The sequence below is a fragment of the Caretta caretta genome, chromosome 6 (assembly GCF_965140235.1).
Source record: "Caretta caretta isolate rCarCar2 chromosome 6, rCarCar1.hap1, whole genome shotgun sequence".
NCBI lineage: Eukaryota > Metazoa > Chordata > Testudines > Cheloniidae > Caretta > Caretta caretta.
In genome coordinates, this window is record NC_134211.1 from 28115553 (window position 1) to 28133019 (window position 17467).

At 38.0% G+C, this 17467-nt stretch overlaps 1 protein-coding gene across 1 annotated transcript in view; it reads right to left on the bottom strand.

Moving 5' to 3' along the window:
• OTOG (otogelin) overlaps window positions 1-17467 on the bottom strand; it is a 169837-nt gene that overhangs the window by 85621 nt on the left and 66749 nt on the right. The window contains exons 24-25 of the mRNA XM_048854861.2: window positions 3304-3411; window positions 1580-1718 (exon numbers count right to left, since the gene is read on the bottom strand). Coding sequence (XP_048710818.2) covers window positions 1580-1718; window positions 3304-3411 — 247 coding nt within the window. The remainder of the gene's footprint in view (window positions 1-1579; window positions 1719-3303; window positions 3412-17467) is intronic.

Consider the following 17467-nt stretch of genomic DNA (forward strand, 5'->3'; position numbering starts at 1 on the left):
CCTCAAAGAAGGGGGTGAGTATGTTAGGTCAAGGTACTTATAATAGAAATGGTACCACCAGGAGTTTGGGAATTCTTTTACTGTTTTGCAGTTATAAGTTTCATTGCATTTCTGATTTTTATGTTAATTCCAATAAAGGTTTTATCAATTTGGTATTGTCCTCAGTGTACGTGTTCTTGCCAAGCACCCTGAGAGTCCTCTCCTGATATAGAACTCTCTGAGTTCTTGAACTCTGTAGTTTGAATTGGATAAGAACCTATAAATCTCCTGGTCGAATGCAATCAGTGGCGAGCCATAGCAACTAACCCATCAAATTCAGGTCAATATCTGTCATACACAAAGGAATATGGGTTTACCTCAATTTACATATTAGCAGTAAACAAAGCCATCAAGCTAAACCAGCAGGAGTTATCTAGAGTCTGAACTCAAGAGACAGAGAATTAACATGGCTCCTGCACCCCAGAGAGACACAGGAGACTGAATCCCCAGGAGGCTTTCCTGACTTGTAAGGCAAAGACAATTCCTTTGGTAATATAAGGGACAGAGAGAGACTCCATCTTTATCCTTCACTGTAAGGAAACAAAGGAACCAAGCAATTTGATCTCTGTGATGGGTCCTGGCCAGGTCAGCCAGTGAAGAACTGGAAGGGAGGCTGTGGGTGAGAGAAATCATTTTGAACAAAGACCGGATCTTGCTAGATTATGATTTAGACTTTTAGATGTGTGTTTTTCACTTTTATGTGCTTGTAAACACTTTTATGTGCTTGTGTCTCTACCCTTTATCTCTTTTACTTGGTATCACTTAAGCCATGCTCCTTTGTGAACAAACTCATTTGACTTAATTATAAATCAATGATGCTGCATAAATTCAGTAAAGCGTGTCCTTCTAGTAAGCTGACAAGTTGGAATGTTACACTAATACATTTTCTGTGAGGTTCTAATGAGAAGGACTGGTCCCTGCAGTAGGATGATTTTGGGGCAAATTCAGGGCTAGAAGGGTACTCAGGTCAGTCTTCAAGAAGTAACCAAGTTGGGCAAAGCCAGGTTGAGGCTCGTGGGTTGTTGGTAGGCTGTTGGGGTAAGAGTTCTGGACCAAAGTTGTAAAGCCACAAGATACCCAGGATTATAAGACAGATGTTGACTGAACCCCTTACTGGCGTGGGTGAACCTCAGACCATTCTAACTAATTCATGGTCCAAAGTTTTAGCAGCAACAAAGTTCATAAAGTGACAGGTGAAACATCAACATAATGTACAGTTAAGCAAGAGTTGGAATGGAAGCTGAATGCATATCACAGAAACTTGGAGATCCTCAGGCCCCATCTGCTTTCATTTGTTTCCATAGATGTGTACATTTTGTCTTTTTCCTGCTGGTATGTTTTGTTCAACATTAATGCAAATAATTTTTATGTGTTATACGCTATAATGTTAATCATACAAACGAAACAATAATGTGATATTAAATAAAGTGAAGATTTTTGAAAAAGTAGCAAAAAAATCTTTACAAGACTTGCAAGTTGCAGATATTTCCCCTATTTAATTTTTTATCTGGATTTGGGGAGACTTTAAAAAAAAATTCACCTTAACTAGATGAACCTTACAAGCTCCAATGAAGTCAAATGTGAGTCCATCAAATGTCCTGTAATGCCGATCCCCATATGCAGTACACATTGATGGGCAGGGATGGAAGATGCATTGAAATGACCCATGCTGGCAGATACTGAAAAAGTATGATCAATAGTGTAATATCAAGTGTAGAAACTGACAAATAATCCACAGTTATTTTACTGATCATTTTTCAAAGATTAGAAATATTAATAAAAAAGCAAAACCAGTAAAAATATAGTTCTAAAAAGTGTTAGGAGTGTGGATAGATTGCAGACTGAAATGTTATATAGTAATGATATCAATAAAACCCACCCTGAAAAAAAAATTACATGTTGAATTGATACAGTTTGAATTTACATCCACTGAACTGTACGTTGAATCTGTAGGTTCCATAATGTATCACACACTGGCATTTCTTATATTGAACCAGTAAAAAGAAAATGGCCTCACTATCAATTTAATATGTTACATAGTAGTTCACATCAACAAAAAATCAAATACATGTAACAAGGAATAGCTTGTATACAATATAGTTGTTTGAACAGAGCCTGAATCTTGGAATCAGCTAGTGACACATTTGTAGTCAGTCCAGTTCCAGCAGTCCTTACTCCATCCTTAATTTAAGGGAGTTTTGCATGATAGAAAAAATTGAGATTTGCCTAAGCGATTTAGGCCCACATCCTCAAAGATGCCTAACTAAAGATAGGCACCTAAGTATATTTAATTATGTGAGCCTTAGAACCTAAATTCCATTTTCAAAGCTGACTTAAGCATTTAGAAGGCTTTCAATGAGACTTAGGAGCTAGAATCCCCAAGTCTCTTTTGAAAATGGAACTTGGGCACTTTGGGAAATTTTTCCCAAAAAAAGACCTTCAGGACTCAGCCCCTTGATATAATTGTAGCATAGCAACAACAGTTAAACTAAATATAGTATGTTATATATTTTCTTTTTCTTAATATGTATCTATGCCACATGTAATATATTTAGTTTGAAAATGCATAACTCTGATATACCTGTTGATTAAATGAATGGAAGTCTCATTTCATGAATAAACTATGGGATGGATTCATCCTGTGAAATATCTGATACAATAGATAGTACTGTATATGGTGACTAATCATATTGAATTATACTGATTCATATATTATGAACTGAAGGAGTAGAAGTGAATGGTTTTAACAGGAGAAGCAATTGTCAGGAAGGTAGAAGTGGGTGCAAATGGAAGCAAGCTCTAATTCTTGTTAGTTGCAGTACAGTCTCCCTTTCTGACCCCTTGGCATGTAACTTATACCAATATATACCCATTTAGGCTGTCTTACCAACGTGCAACTTACCCTGCCATTTACCTCACCTCTCAATTTGGCCCTATGTGTTTGCGTTTTATACCTTGGGATACTGATAGTCAAGATTATGATTCTTCTAACTCCTGCCTATAATGCGACTCCCTTTTTCCAAATAATATGCTGTTATTCAGTCACTTGGGAGTCTCTTGTGATAATGTTCCAGTTCTAAAAAACAGTTCTATTTTTAACATTTATTTGAAACAAATGTAAAAATAAAATTACTGGAGATGAAATGCTAGAAACTGGTTTGAAAAATATAATCAAGAACAGTAAAGCAAAACAGAAAAATAACTAATCATCAGATAAGGGAGGTTCTAACATGAGATTAAACAACCAGATAGCTTTCTGCTTACCAGGTATGACAGGAAGAAACGACTCTGTCACCTGGGAAGTACTCCTTTCCTTTCCATGAACATGGGCATTCATCTGGCTCAAAGCATGCATCACCATGTTTAACAAGGCTGTCAGAAAACATCAAGTATGCATTAAATGCAAATATATTTTTCAGATCTATACATTTATAAATCTTTTCACTGCTCTTTTAAATAATTTGTAATGAACTCCACAACATTTTTCTTTAAAAAGCAGCAGCAGAAGCAGAATTTTAAATCCTTTTGGGAACTCAAAAATACATTTTTTGATCCTAATACAAGTTTTTACCTCTGTAACTTGTGTTTGACTAAAGCATATCTTCCAGAAAAGCATCCAGTCTTGTTTTGAAGACATCAGGAGATGGGGAATCCACCACTTCCTTTGGCAGTTTGTTCCCATGGTTAAAACCCTCACTGTTAAAAAATTGTCCCTTATTTCTAACTTGAATTTGATCCCCTGGTTCTTATTTCTTTTTTTGCTAGATTAAAGAGCTCTTTGATACCCAGTATTTTCTCCTCACACGTGCTTAACCTTCTGCACTGTGAGTGGCCCCATTGCCTTCAAAGGGACTACTCACAAGAGTAAAATTAATCACATGCATGCATATTTACAGAATCAGGTCTTACGTTTCTTACTCATGATTATAAAGGTAGTAACTGATGGAATAGATAAAAAATTGGAACTTCAAGAAGCGTACGGGAAAATGTCTGGGGATTCTAACAACAAAGGAAGAAAGGGAGAATTCTTGTTCACCAACACAAAATATAGCAACAAATACAAAATTTAAAATAAAACCCTGAAACCAACATACCAGGGATAAATAAATGGAAACAGTAAAGATGGACTTAATACATGGAATTATTTAAATTTACACAAATACTGGGAAAATACACAGTAAATGATAAATGAACTATTAGAACAGAAAGAAAAGGAGTACTTGTGGCACCTTAGAGACTAACCAATTTATTTGAGCATGAGCTTTCGTGAGCCACAGCTCACTTCATCACATCTGATGAAGTGAGCTGTGGCTCACGAAAGCTCATGCTCAAATAAATTGGTTAGTCTCTAAGGTGCCACAAGTACTCCTTTTCTTTTTGCGAATACAGACTAACACGGCTGTTCCTCTGAAACCTGTTATTAGAACAGAGTAACAATTCTCCAATGAATCAAACATAAGTTATGTGTAAATTTTTTTCTTGTACAATTTGATGTACCATTGGTGATGGGAATTCAAAAAGGTCCCAAAGACACATTAATGGATTTCAGAAGTTTCAGTTGCCACCAGTGAAAAAGATTTATAGAATGAGAAATGAGAATTTTTTTAAAAACGTGAATCCTTAGTTATATACAATAGTAGGAAGTAGACCCTTCCTTGTAATCCTTATGACTCCAGATTGCACTGAGTTCTACTAGTGCAAACCCCTATTCCTGTGCAGAAATTGTGGAGAAAAACATGCTAATTGGATAGAAAAGGGGAGAGGGATCCCTTGAAGGCCCCATAAGATCTAAAATTATCTTAATTTTTTTTAAAGGAGAGTTTAGACATTTACTGGCTTTGGGCAAGAAATAATCGTTTAAGTATTGCTGCCAGGCTGATGTTGGTTTCTTTGAAAAGTAAGTACTTTTTAAGAATAAAAGTTCTTCTCTGCTACATGCATGCAGAGAATTTGCCTGAGAAAATCCATTAGACTAGTCCAATTTACTCAGAAAAGTCATATCTGTTGCTCACCATTGTAATATATGTGAGCTAGATTATCTGAGTCAAGGGAGCAGCTCATCATTGGCAGTCATATCCTGGACAAACTGGTTGGTGCCACCATTTTATTCTCTGCAGGAACGCAGAGGAAAAATTAAATTATTGCATTAAATGCATTCATCGCAGCACTTGTTCTTTGTGTATACTGGATGAATTAGCATTTTGTAAACCAAGTTCTGTGACTATAACCTAGACCCCAATTCAGTATGATTTAAAACAAAAAACAACAAGAACTTCTCCACTCTGGGGCTCTTTTACTGGGAACACAGTAACAACATCAGGAAAACAAGAAATCACTAAACTGAAAGACTGTAATTTTCTTTAGAGCATTTGAAATGTCCTTTGTAAGTTATACCCATTTCAAGTTTTCTGTCGCTTATTGGACAGTTTAACTACAAGACCAAAATTCCCACTGGTTTAAGCTACAAACTGAATAGGCCACATTCAGAGACAAAGAGAATCACATTGACAAGCTAAGACCAAATGCAAGTTCCATCTCTCTAATATTACACTGGATAAAATAAGTGATAACAGCTCTCTCTCTTGTAAAGCCAAAGAACTAGGTTGATTTCAACAATCTAAGAATTCATAACAATATGCCATCTAGAGATGCCCAGAACTCTCCCTTTTCTTCTGAAGTATCAGGCATTATTTCTAACACCTATTTATGTGCAACCTAAAGATCAGTGCTAAGGGTATAGCTTCCTACAAACTCAACTTGTACTGAATCAAATTCACTGCCACCCTACTAGGCTCCTGCGTTCATTTAAATAATGTCCATGGGGGTGGAGGGGAGAATTATTAGAAGCAAAAATGGCATTTTTGAGTGAACAAAAGCCTAAGGGATAAATGCTTCTCACTTTTGCCAAGCTCAAGTACCTGAGCTTGAGAAGTAAAGAATCATCTCCACAGGCTACACCAGCAAAAGAGTCACTCCATGGTCACTACTGTAGTGTTGGCCTTCTGTAGGCTCAGTGCATGGTACACTCGCTTCCCTCCTTTATGCAAAGTCATATGGCCAGTGAAATACCCTGGCCCCACCCACAAACCTGCCTCTGGGGTTTCTCTCACCCCCTCTGCAAACTCCTCAGATTTTGCCTGCAATGATCCACTCATGATGCAAGGGTATCAGGAAGGAGGGAAACTGCAAATACCAGCTATTGTGAGTGTACGCCAATGCCACGAACAACATCCCTACTAGCTGACAGGGGAAAGAGAGGTACAACAAAACTGATGTACCCTGTGCTTATTATTAGCATTACTGTAGGACCTAGTGGCCCCATTGTAGAGGATTCACTTGCTGGCCTAGTGGAGTTAATTTGTTCCCGGATAATGTTCCTGCTTGCGGAATTATGCTGTTGTAACATTAATTAATTGTCAGGGCACTTTAGAACTCTTGAATAGTCAACTTTTTATAATTGGTTGACAGGGCTGCCAAGTGTCAGGCATCTTCTGCAACCCTCCCATTTTGTATCTGTAATGGGGAGACTCACCTCTTGAGTGCCTCCTAGCCGCTGGGTGTGGTACCACAGTCCTTTTTACAACCCTGGCGCCCCCTGTGGGCTACTATCCAACTTTGGTGGGTTTTGAGAGTCCTCCATAGTCCATGGCATGTCATAATTACTGTGCAATTATCAGATAGGTGAAGCTCTTTACCATCTCCAGTGTGGTTAACAGAACGGAGATTTCACCACAAAGAAACTTTTCTAACGTGGCCTCCTGACCTCCTGGAGAGGAGCCTCCTGGGATAACATCCTTCAGAGTTAAGGATATATTTATTGAGGTTCAGACCCCTTTCAGGGTTACCAAAAACCAGGGATTGCACCGTTTTACCCACAGCTTTTAGTATCTGACTTGGCAACATCCACTTCTTGTCCTTTTTCTGCCCATGCTATTTTATGAATGGCATTCAGTAGGTTAGGAAGATAAAAATTATCCTTTTTCCTTTGGTAGAGCTCTTCTTTTTAGCAGAGGGTGGGTTGTGGCTTTTCCTTGCAGCTTTGTTGTGATTCCATATCACTGGACCTAGGGCAGGGCAGCTCTGAATTTCATCAGCTTGTGGTCCCTGCTGGCTCAATCCATCTTTATGCTGCAGTGATTGCACTCTGCAGGGTTCTAAGCCTTTTTTCAGGATGGCTATTTCAGCCTTCCCAGGTCTTTAACTTTAGCCACGCTGGACTTCAGCCCCAGCTGGACCTTAAGCAAGTTCTGAAGCTTAGTCAGGTCCTTCTGCAGCAACAAACATTGCTGTTCCACCGTGTCTTTTTCAGTTCTGAGATGGGCCAGGTCCTGTTCCTGCAGTATAGCTTGGGCTAGGATCTGCTCCCTTGAGGAGTGCTTTATTTGTGTTTTTGCAAGGCCTTAACCTTTTGGACCTCTAGCATGTGCATTTGTGCCATTTCCTCTTTGACCCTATCCACTGCCACAACTTTATCTTCTACCTTTTTCTATTCCAGTAGGAGTTGGGTTTGTTGGGTGGCGATAAAAGTTACTACAAGTACTGCAGTAGTAGACACAAACACCGTAATGGTGGCTGTCAGTACTAAATCCTTCACTGGATGGTGAATTCACATCCTTACACCATCTTCCTGGTGCTTGAATCCTTACTCCATTCTTCTGCAGGGATTCAAGCTTCCTGGTTAGCGGTCACTATGCTTTATATTTCAATGTCCATGCTTTTGCACTTTTGACACCTCTCTGCCCTCTCCTGGACCATCAACCTCGGTCCTCTCAGTTCCTCCATTTGCTCCAGGAGGTGGTTGTTGGCTCAGACAGATTGATCCCATGTCCATGCTTTTGCGCTCTTCACACCTCTCTGCCCTTTCCTGGACGATCAACCTCAGTTCTCTCAGTTCCTCCATTTGTTCCAGGAGGTGGTTGTTGGCTCAGACAGATTGATCCCACTATCCTATGAGCATCTTCTTGCTCTGCTAGTGTGCTTCAAATTTACACCTCAGCTTGCTGTGCACTAACTTTTCATCCAGACAAGCCCTCAGAAAGTTAGTGACTGTTCAGGAGTGTTTCTTGTGTGGAAATTGTGTTGATTAAATACACTGAGCTAAATTTTGTCTTTACACACCAGCCACAGTATTGCCTTTGTGTGAGTTGCATGTATGTAAACTGAGGGCAGAATTCAGCCCAGAGTTTAGTCAGAGTCAGTATTTCAGTGAGTGTAAGGTCTGTGTGAGAGAAAAAACAGAAAGAACTCTGTTATTCATGTCTGACAGAGAGGATAATATTAGATTTTCCTGAGCTGTGGTTGTCTGAACTTCCTGTTCACATACAATTAATCAAAAAATGAATCATGCTTTTCTTTGTATGAATGTGTGTATATGTATATGTGCAAGATGAAATATTCTGAGTTTGTGTAGTTTTTAGCTGTAGCATAGCAGAATAACAAGTTATCTGCTAAATGACCAACCTTATTTTATGGTTGAAGTAGTTTTCAACAAGGAGGACAATTCAATCACAGTTAGCAGATCAGTAGATTCACCCATCTTTGCCAGGTAATAAATGGCAGCTGTTTTTTGGATTCAGATCAAATAGCTGCCTGCTTTGTACTTTGCACAATGTTAGCATGAGAACCATTTGAACTGTAATATGGATTAAAAAAAAGACATCCAGCCATGTGTTGGCTTGACTGGCTTATGGTTCTTCAACTACACTCACAGAGGGGAAAAAAGTAAAATAATTGTAACTATAATAACTGTAAAATAAATTGGTTAGTCTCTAAGGTGCCACAAGTACTCCTTTTCTTTTTGCGAATACAGACTAACACGGCTGTTACTCTGAAACCTGTAATATCATAGATACATTTCCTGCCGTTAGTAATTACCTTCAACAAAATGAAATGTGTCACTTCTGAAGTAAAATGAACGTTAAAAGATTGTAGAGGTGATATTGTTATGCTAGGGGCTGGGAGCAACCTCACTGGTGGGCATCAAAGCTATCTTCCATTCAGGTTAAATGAGGGAACATTTAGAGAGAGCTTCATTTAGAGAGAGCTGAAAAAATAGGCCATCCACAATATATGCTACATGTAAGGCCGCTCAAAAATCAAACTGTGTGGATAGAAGTGTTTCACTGCATGCTGAATGTAAATTTTGAGGTAGAGGGTTGATTTGATTGCAGCTGTGTGTCTGTGTGTGAGAGAAAAGGGGCAGATGCACCACAGAAGCACACAGAGAAGGCAGGAGAAAGACAAGGACTGCCAGAGAACAGCTTGTAGCATGATCCTGAGAAAAAGCTGAGAGTTTTCCCCTAAATTTGTCTGGAAAGACACTTGGAACTGTGAGCAGAGAAACTGCCTCCTGCTGTGTCCAGGAAACAGGACAGTTTCTTTGTAAATGAAATAGGACTGAACCAACGAAATAACTGACTGTGTCATCAGTTTCTCCTCCTCATGGAAATAACTTGCTAGATCCTGAATTTTGGCTAAATGCTAGGGTCAAAAGAGGTAACAATAATATCAAGCACTGTAGTGGTGGACATTAAAAAGTCAACATTTACAATCAGTTGTCAATCAGTAACACAGATATAATATGTTCCTATGCTCACAATGGGAAAGAAATGTGGCTTCTCAAATTCTGTGTGATAAGTGTTGGCAAATGTTGACTTAAATGGTGATCACTGTAATAAGCATTTAAAAAGTGTAACCTGAAAATGCAAACAATGTATTTCGAAGTCTCAAAATGTCATTAGAACAGGATACAATGTAATGGTAAGTCTATCTCTGATATACTGCAAGCATTTTCTGGAATTCATTAGCACCACTAGTGGGAAAGAGGTGCTTAGAAAATAAACAGACCTGGCATTTTGGGGAGATCCAGAAGCACTGCAGCATGTTAGAGAACAGCAAATAAACACAGCAAATTGTACGAGAAACAAAAGTATTTACTTTTGCTTCTTTATATATAGCACTAGAGGCACATTCAGTCTTAAGGAAACAAAACAAAGTCTCCTTACGTCCCCTTCCTTGTCTCAATAGCGTACTATCCCTTCAGTCATCCTAGAACAATACTTTTGAAAAACTGAAGTCAACACCAGCAAACAGCACTTCACCAGTATGAATACCAGATCTGGAAGCACCCAACCGGAGGTGTTACTTCAACAGATGTTGATTCAGCATAGGGTGACCTGATGTCCCGATTTTATAGGGACGGTCCCGATTTCTGGGACTTTTTCTTATATAGGCATCTATTACCCCCCCCAACCTCTGTCCAAATTTGTCACACTTGCTATCCGGTCACCCTAATTCAGCATATGTAATAGTATAATGCCTTCATGGGCAGGTAGTGGGGTACAGAGCCAAACACGCCTCCAACACTTAGTCAGACAGGTATCCACTTTTCCTGAGGAATTCAAGTATTTATGAGTGGCCACCCCACATCTCTGTTTAACCTAAAAGAACAATGAGGGGGGAAAGATTAATAAGGGTGAATCATCTGGGAGTTTTGGAATACCCGTTAACAAAGAGGTAGAGTGCATATTGTTTTTAGTTTTTTCACATTAAGAATGTAAAATTAAATGCTCTTTCCTTAAATCCTGTGTAAATAAAAAACATGAACAAGACATTTGGAAAAGAAGATATTTTGACATGTATCAATAGGACAGGACTTACAACTGAGCTTTGAGGATTTATATCTTGTGCCTGGCGCAATGGATATGATCACCATGACACCACTCAAAAGTATATTTGTCATAAAAGGTGGCTTTATAAAATATTGGAGAGAAAATTACATTCCTCCTACATTGTTAAATTTATCTGGCCATAGACAGGTATTTTTAAAATTACATTAAATGCATTGTTTACTTTGTGCAAATTAAAAAGTGATGATTTTTCTTTTTTAAAAACCTTCCCGGAATTCATTTAAGCTTCTTACGTGTTATTTGATCTGGTATGCCACCTGTTTATTACAAAAATACAATAAGAAGCAATTTCTCATTTTTGGTGGTGGGAGGAAAGCAGGCACAATATTTCTGGATGGATTACAGCATCTCATTAAATTTGGAATGCTGCAATTTTCAGTTTACTTAATATCATCTTTTTCATGGTTCTAATTTATAAGAGCAAGCCTAAGCCTAAGGAAAAAATGCCCCAATTGGTCAACGTTGCCCAATGTTAGCCATATATACAAGAAAGAGTGTTCTCAGGGACCGTTTTTAAATATATCTCCTTCCAAAGGTGCAAAGCAGGTCTAGCTATAGTAGAAAGCATTTCATGAACTGTGTTCTAGTCTAGACTGGAAAAAGAAAAACAACCGCCTCACTACTGTTTAACAGATGAAAAAGTATGATCTGGAAACACTAATGTCAAAGCATAGTACCATGAAACTACATATCTTATTGATTTTCTGAGTTGGTGCACCGCAAGTCAGAAATAATTGTTTGGGGATTTATACTACCCGGAAAAATATATTCCAAGTCTGCTTCTTGTACTGTGCAAGTGCCAAGCATGGTCACCTGCATTAAGGCTGGTTTTAACCAACATTTGACTAAATCATGTTGTGGATTATTCCTTGAGGACATGCTTGAATGGCCATTGGGCACACTGGTCATGGTTTTTATCTCTTTTACACTGGTGTGAAGCTGATGGGCATAACAGCTACTTTCCATTTAGGTTAAATGAGGGAACATAAAATACCCCTTCATTTAGAGAGAGCTGAAAAAATTGGCCACCCAAAACACAGGCTACATGTAAGGCTATCTTATAAATATAAATCTGGAGCAAATCTGTGTAAGTCAAGTACAGGTAAAAGGTGTGACAGCCAATCCTATGGCCTGTCAGGACACGGTTGCTGCAGCTAATGTGGTCAGGGCCTTTAAAGGGGGAAATGTCATCACAGGCAGACTGAGATTTTTAACTGTATATAGTGACACAATTTATCCAGAATATTCAGGTGTTATATCAAGTAATAGTATGTCCAGGACACAAAAATGAGACAGATTCTAGAATCAGATGTTTCACCTTCCTTTACTGATATAGAATCCCAGCCTCCTTTCCAGGACCCTTTTGTAGTGTCTCACTCAGAGAGGTCACTCCTACTAATTCTTCCAGATAAATTTTAGTAACATAGTAGACCTCTAGATGGTCAGCAAATAGCGCAGAACTAAGAAAGAGCCAATTCCATATCATTCGATTGGTATCACTGAAGTCCTATGGGAAAGGGATGAGTGGCAGGACTACAGGGTGGTAGTTGTGAAGAAGCAATACTACAATGATGCGCACCTTTGTATAAACATAGATCACAATTTTCTTCCAACTTCCAAGACCAAGGGCTGAGGTTTTTCACTTGCATTGCTTAGTTGTGAGATGGTAGATGATGATCCCATCAGGACCCATTGATAACACAATCACTAGTAGCAGCAGTTGTGTGACAGTTCATTTTTTGAAAAAAGATTGATGCCAAGATTAGTGACATGGAGAAATAAGGGATGGAATATCATTACAATGGAAAAAATCACAGCTAACTTTATACAAGGATCAAGCAGATTTCATGATGTGTGGTTATCATTTTTGGAGCTTGTACAAAATACATACACAGATAACGATGAGGCTGATCAAACACAAATGGATGTTGTAAAGGTGACAAATATTCAGCAGAAGCTGAGCAGAGCAAATGATTCCCATATGAAGGGACATATATAGCAGCTGATTATGACTTAAATGATGTAGAGATGGAAAAATATCAGAAGGGAAACACTTCTGGAAGATCTAATAAATAGGTACAACCAAGCAAAGAAGATGGAGTGATATTATGGACAATGCATTCTACAAACTATTGACTACACCTTCTCAATTGTGTTTGTGCATTGTCATCAGAAGGCCTGAGGTCCTCTTGATTCTTTTCAGGTTAAATACAATGAAATTAGTATGCAAGGTATATGGAAATTGTTTTATGGCTCTGGATAAGATTCACATGGAAATGTGAATTTGCTAGATTAATGTTATTAAGAATAAACACCTGTATAATGTAAATTATTAGATTTTCCCAGTTCATCTGTATTAATAATGATAAAGTTAAAATAACTTTTTAAAAAAATAGATGACCCTGTTATTCCTGCTCCTTGTTAATCTTTCCAATATGAAGTACTAGAAAATGGATAGTCAAAAAGGAACATACAGTGAGAATATCCTGATAGTCAATTCTCTGTCCTGGAAGACATGAGCACATGCTTATTTAAAATACTGAACTACCTACAAAGCGTTCCACAAAGCTCACCTGTAAGGAAGAGTGAAAGCTCTCTTTATAAAGGAATACATACCTATTTGTCTTCTTTTCATAGCATCAGAAGGTATCAGAAAACACAGCTGAGAGAATATCTTGGCTGTTCCCAGCTTTCATCTTGTTCAGTTTATAATAGTGGAGGTATGTTTGTCCTCTATTTAAATCTTTAAGTGCTGACAGCATCTGACATATTTAGTCAAGAATAAAACATTGAGAAGAAATATTTAATTGGCACAGGTATCTGGAATACCCAAGTCAAATGATTTGGGGTATGCAGCTTATCCATAAATCATCTACCCAATACTGCTTGGAACATGCATAAAATCCTGTTGGCTATACTGCACAGGTATATGGCAAAGTCATTCAGGTTTAGTGGAGAGGTTAGAAATTTCATGAGGTAGAGAAATTATGATCATGCCTCCTAATGAGTTTGGATCTACAGTCCCAAGTAAAATAACAGTGCCTCCTCTGACATGTTTACATGTTCAAACCAAACCAAACCAAAACAAAAAAATCCCACACACTAAACTTCCCTTTGCTTCATCCCAAGGCCCCTCTATTAAGATATGGAAAAGGAGCTTCTTGGAAAAAGTGGAGATTCTCTTCACCTGAAGCTGTTTTCATTATCTTCCCCTTATTGTACCAGTTAAATCTGCATGTTATACACCAAGGTGCATAAGACTGATCATGACCCCATAATTCAGTGATGTTCATCCTTTTTGACCTAAGGGCCAAACATGTTATTTCAAAAAGATCAAGGAGCTACAAATCAATATTTTGATGCATATTTTCTCTCGTGTTCCACTCTCTTGCGTTGCTTGAGCAGCACAAAAAGCAGAAAACATCTACAAGTCTATTGACAGGGATTCCCCCATGCTAAGGGAATCCTCAACAGCTGCAAAGGCAGAGTAGCCAGTTCCTCCGTTGCCCCACAGCTCACACTGGAGTGGGACATAGTGGGGGTGTGATGAGACATGCGAGGGATCAGGACAGGGGGCTGGAGCTCGCTGCATTGCTATTGCCATCTAGTGTATGGGTCCCACAACATTGTTTTCAGCTGGCACAACTTAGAGGAGTCCCCTCATTACTCTAATCTATGCTGTGTCAGGGAAGCAGGCAGCCATCATATTGTTGATTCTTGGCTTCTCCTCTGTTCTCCCTTCTCCCAGGCTGCCTTGGATAGCTGTGTGAGGGAGGGAAATCATCCTCTGTTAGATGCTTCCTTAGGCTTAGGCAGAGCCCTGGTGAGTCTCTATCTTGGCCCAATAGAGCACCAACAGCCAAGCAGGCAATGGACACGCCAGAGCTATTCATGAATTAAAGGGGAGGAGCATTTATGTAAAAATATGTACAACATGTTCAGAGAGAAACAGAATATATGCACTTGCACACAGAGCAAGGGGAAGCTTCCTTTCTGTTCCACAGATCTCTTATCAGTGATCTGGACTTCCCTTACATATTCTGTACATGGAGCTCCTATTTGCATGAGTGGAAATTCTGCCTGAGAAATGACTAAAGAATATACACAGTGTAGACTGGAAAGGAGACTTCTGCTCTTCTGAAGTCAGAATGCAGATATCCATACAGGTACTTTCTATTCAGTATCTTTAAGAAGGAATTGAGAATACTGAAGGAACACGCATCTCTCACTGAGAGAGGAGCAAAACTTACTGTAAAAGTAAAAATACAGTTTACCTTTAGTTAAGTCTGCTGTGTGCCATATGGGAAAATTAATAGGAAGATTAAACTATTGCTGTGTACAAAAAGCTGCTTTAGGGGAAAATGAAGGACTAAACTAGGTCAAGTTTCTATGCAAACTTTGGAATACAAAGGCTGTCTGTCTAAGAAAGGGGAAATAATTGCATGCAAAGCATGATGATGGCCTCTTTGTTGCATAAATATCATTAGCCAATTCCTGGGCATGCACACACACAAAAGTTGCCCTCTCATATTTTTTAAACTACTTAAAATAGGCACTGAAACTCCAGTTAATCCTCAAGTTTCATTCTGACAAAATCCGCTTATAAATAATTATTCATGCTTTAAGACCCATATCTCCTGCTCCCACTGAAGCTAAAGCCTTGATGCCAGAGGGAAAAAAGGGGAAGTTCTTTCAATAAACCAGATGATAACTTATCTAGTAGGCAACAGGAAGAATAGGTTTGAAGTCATAATAAATGAGAGCTTCCCTTTTCCAGTGATGATTATGGATCTGGCCCATCCAATGCCTGTTCAAGTCAACGGAAAGCTTGCAGTGGATCAGGTTCAAAACTGTATTATGTTAAACTGGGACACTTAGGAGCTGAGGAGTACAGAAACACACTATTGCTTTCTGCCTCTATGTTCTGATTAAAGATCATATAATACTGTTGGGTTATACTGACTTATATCTATTCTTTAGCAGACAATTGGAGTTTTAGTTTGAAGAATCACAACTAATTGTGTTATGAACAGGACATTATTTTCCCTCTTGTGACGGAGCGCGGATGTACAGAAATATTCAAATAATCAGAGAGAGAGAGAGGAGAAAATCTTGATGTTAAAAATTCTGAGAAGATATTCGATCATGAAAACTATGGATGAAATATAAAAGAAGCGGGACCTTAGTTTGCCAGTGAAGCACAAGGTATGGCAACATTACATAGACTATATTCCTGTAACAATTTTCCTCCCCAAGTCATATTTTTAAAAATGGGGAGAGAAGTATTATTTCATATTGTCCTAACAGTACAAAATTTCATATTGTCCTAAGAGTAACTGATGTAAACTGACTGAGATACTGAAAATATAGGTACTTTATACTATCAGATATCGTAAACCACTCTCTTATTTTATATGCATCTTAGATTTCATGTTGTACTATTCGATCAAGAGCTCTAACAGAATACTCTGAGCACAACAAAGAAAGAATCCTAGAACAAGTGATGTGAAGTTCTTACCTGTCTGCTAGGATCTAAAATTATTTTTAAATATATTTCCAACTCTTCACCTACTGCATCAAGAGAGTCTGTGTGTTAGATGTAGCCAACTTTAATGTTTTGGCCAATTGTATTAGTGAAAAAACTGGAAACAGCTTCAATCTACAATATACTTGCTTTAAATAATTCCAGAACTTTTTTATACTAGGAAAGTTGCACCACTTTACAAGGTCAACTAAAGAATATCAATCTAGTTAAACTGATACAAACTCCTAATACAGACACATTTAAATTAATTTAACCCTTGTTTCAATCACGTCAGTTTTTAACAGTAAATTACCAAATTAATCTAAACCAATTTAAGTGAAACCTCACAAAGATGATATCATGGTTTGAGTAGAAGTAAATGTATGTCTTGGATCGTAATAGACGAGCCTTAAGAAAAATCCCCTTCCTTTCTAAAGTGACTTCAATTATGAACATCATATGTATGTAATATATGATCATTTTAGAAGAATATGTACAAGAAGCCTCAGACATGATTGGCATGCAAATTGTCAGCAAGCAAACAACCCTATATAATTTGCACATAATAAAGACATATCTCCAATAATTCAGTTTGTGTGTAGCAATGATTGTTACTGGGATTACTGTTCATAATCACAAACCATGATACTTGAGATCACACTACTATTTCATCTTTAAATTTCATATATTTTATTAATTTTGTAAAGCAATACCCACACAAACACACGTAGCAAACACAAATCACAACAAATAAATGCCAGTGGGTAGATGAATAATGGCTTTATGAAAGAAACCAAACAGATGCAAGAAATTTTAACTAACTAACTAACTAAATCAATCTGGTGTCATGTAAAATTCTATATACGTACTGTGAGAACCATAACACAACTCTGTATTCACATAAAAGAAGAGATGAATGATACTGAATCAATTAACAGATTACCTCCTTAATGGAAGGTATTTAATATATCTCCCTTATTTTTTCAACCTTGTGACATCTCCTTTCTTTTTGCATAGTAACTTTTTCATATTTAATGATGATGATACAAACTACATTCAGACAAAGTATGCAGGAGCTTTGGGAGAAATCCTACCAATTATTTAGCATTGACTTGGTCTGTCAATACAGTAAAGGCTGACATAATTACCGTTGTCAGACTGGTAATATGTATGGATTCACTTAGTTCGTGGACTGACACAATATTAATATGTCATA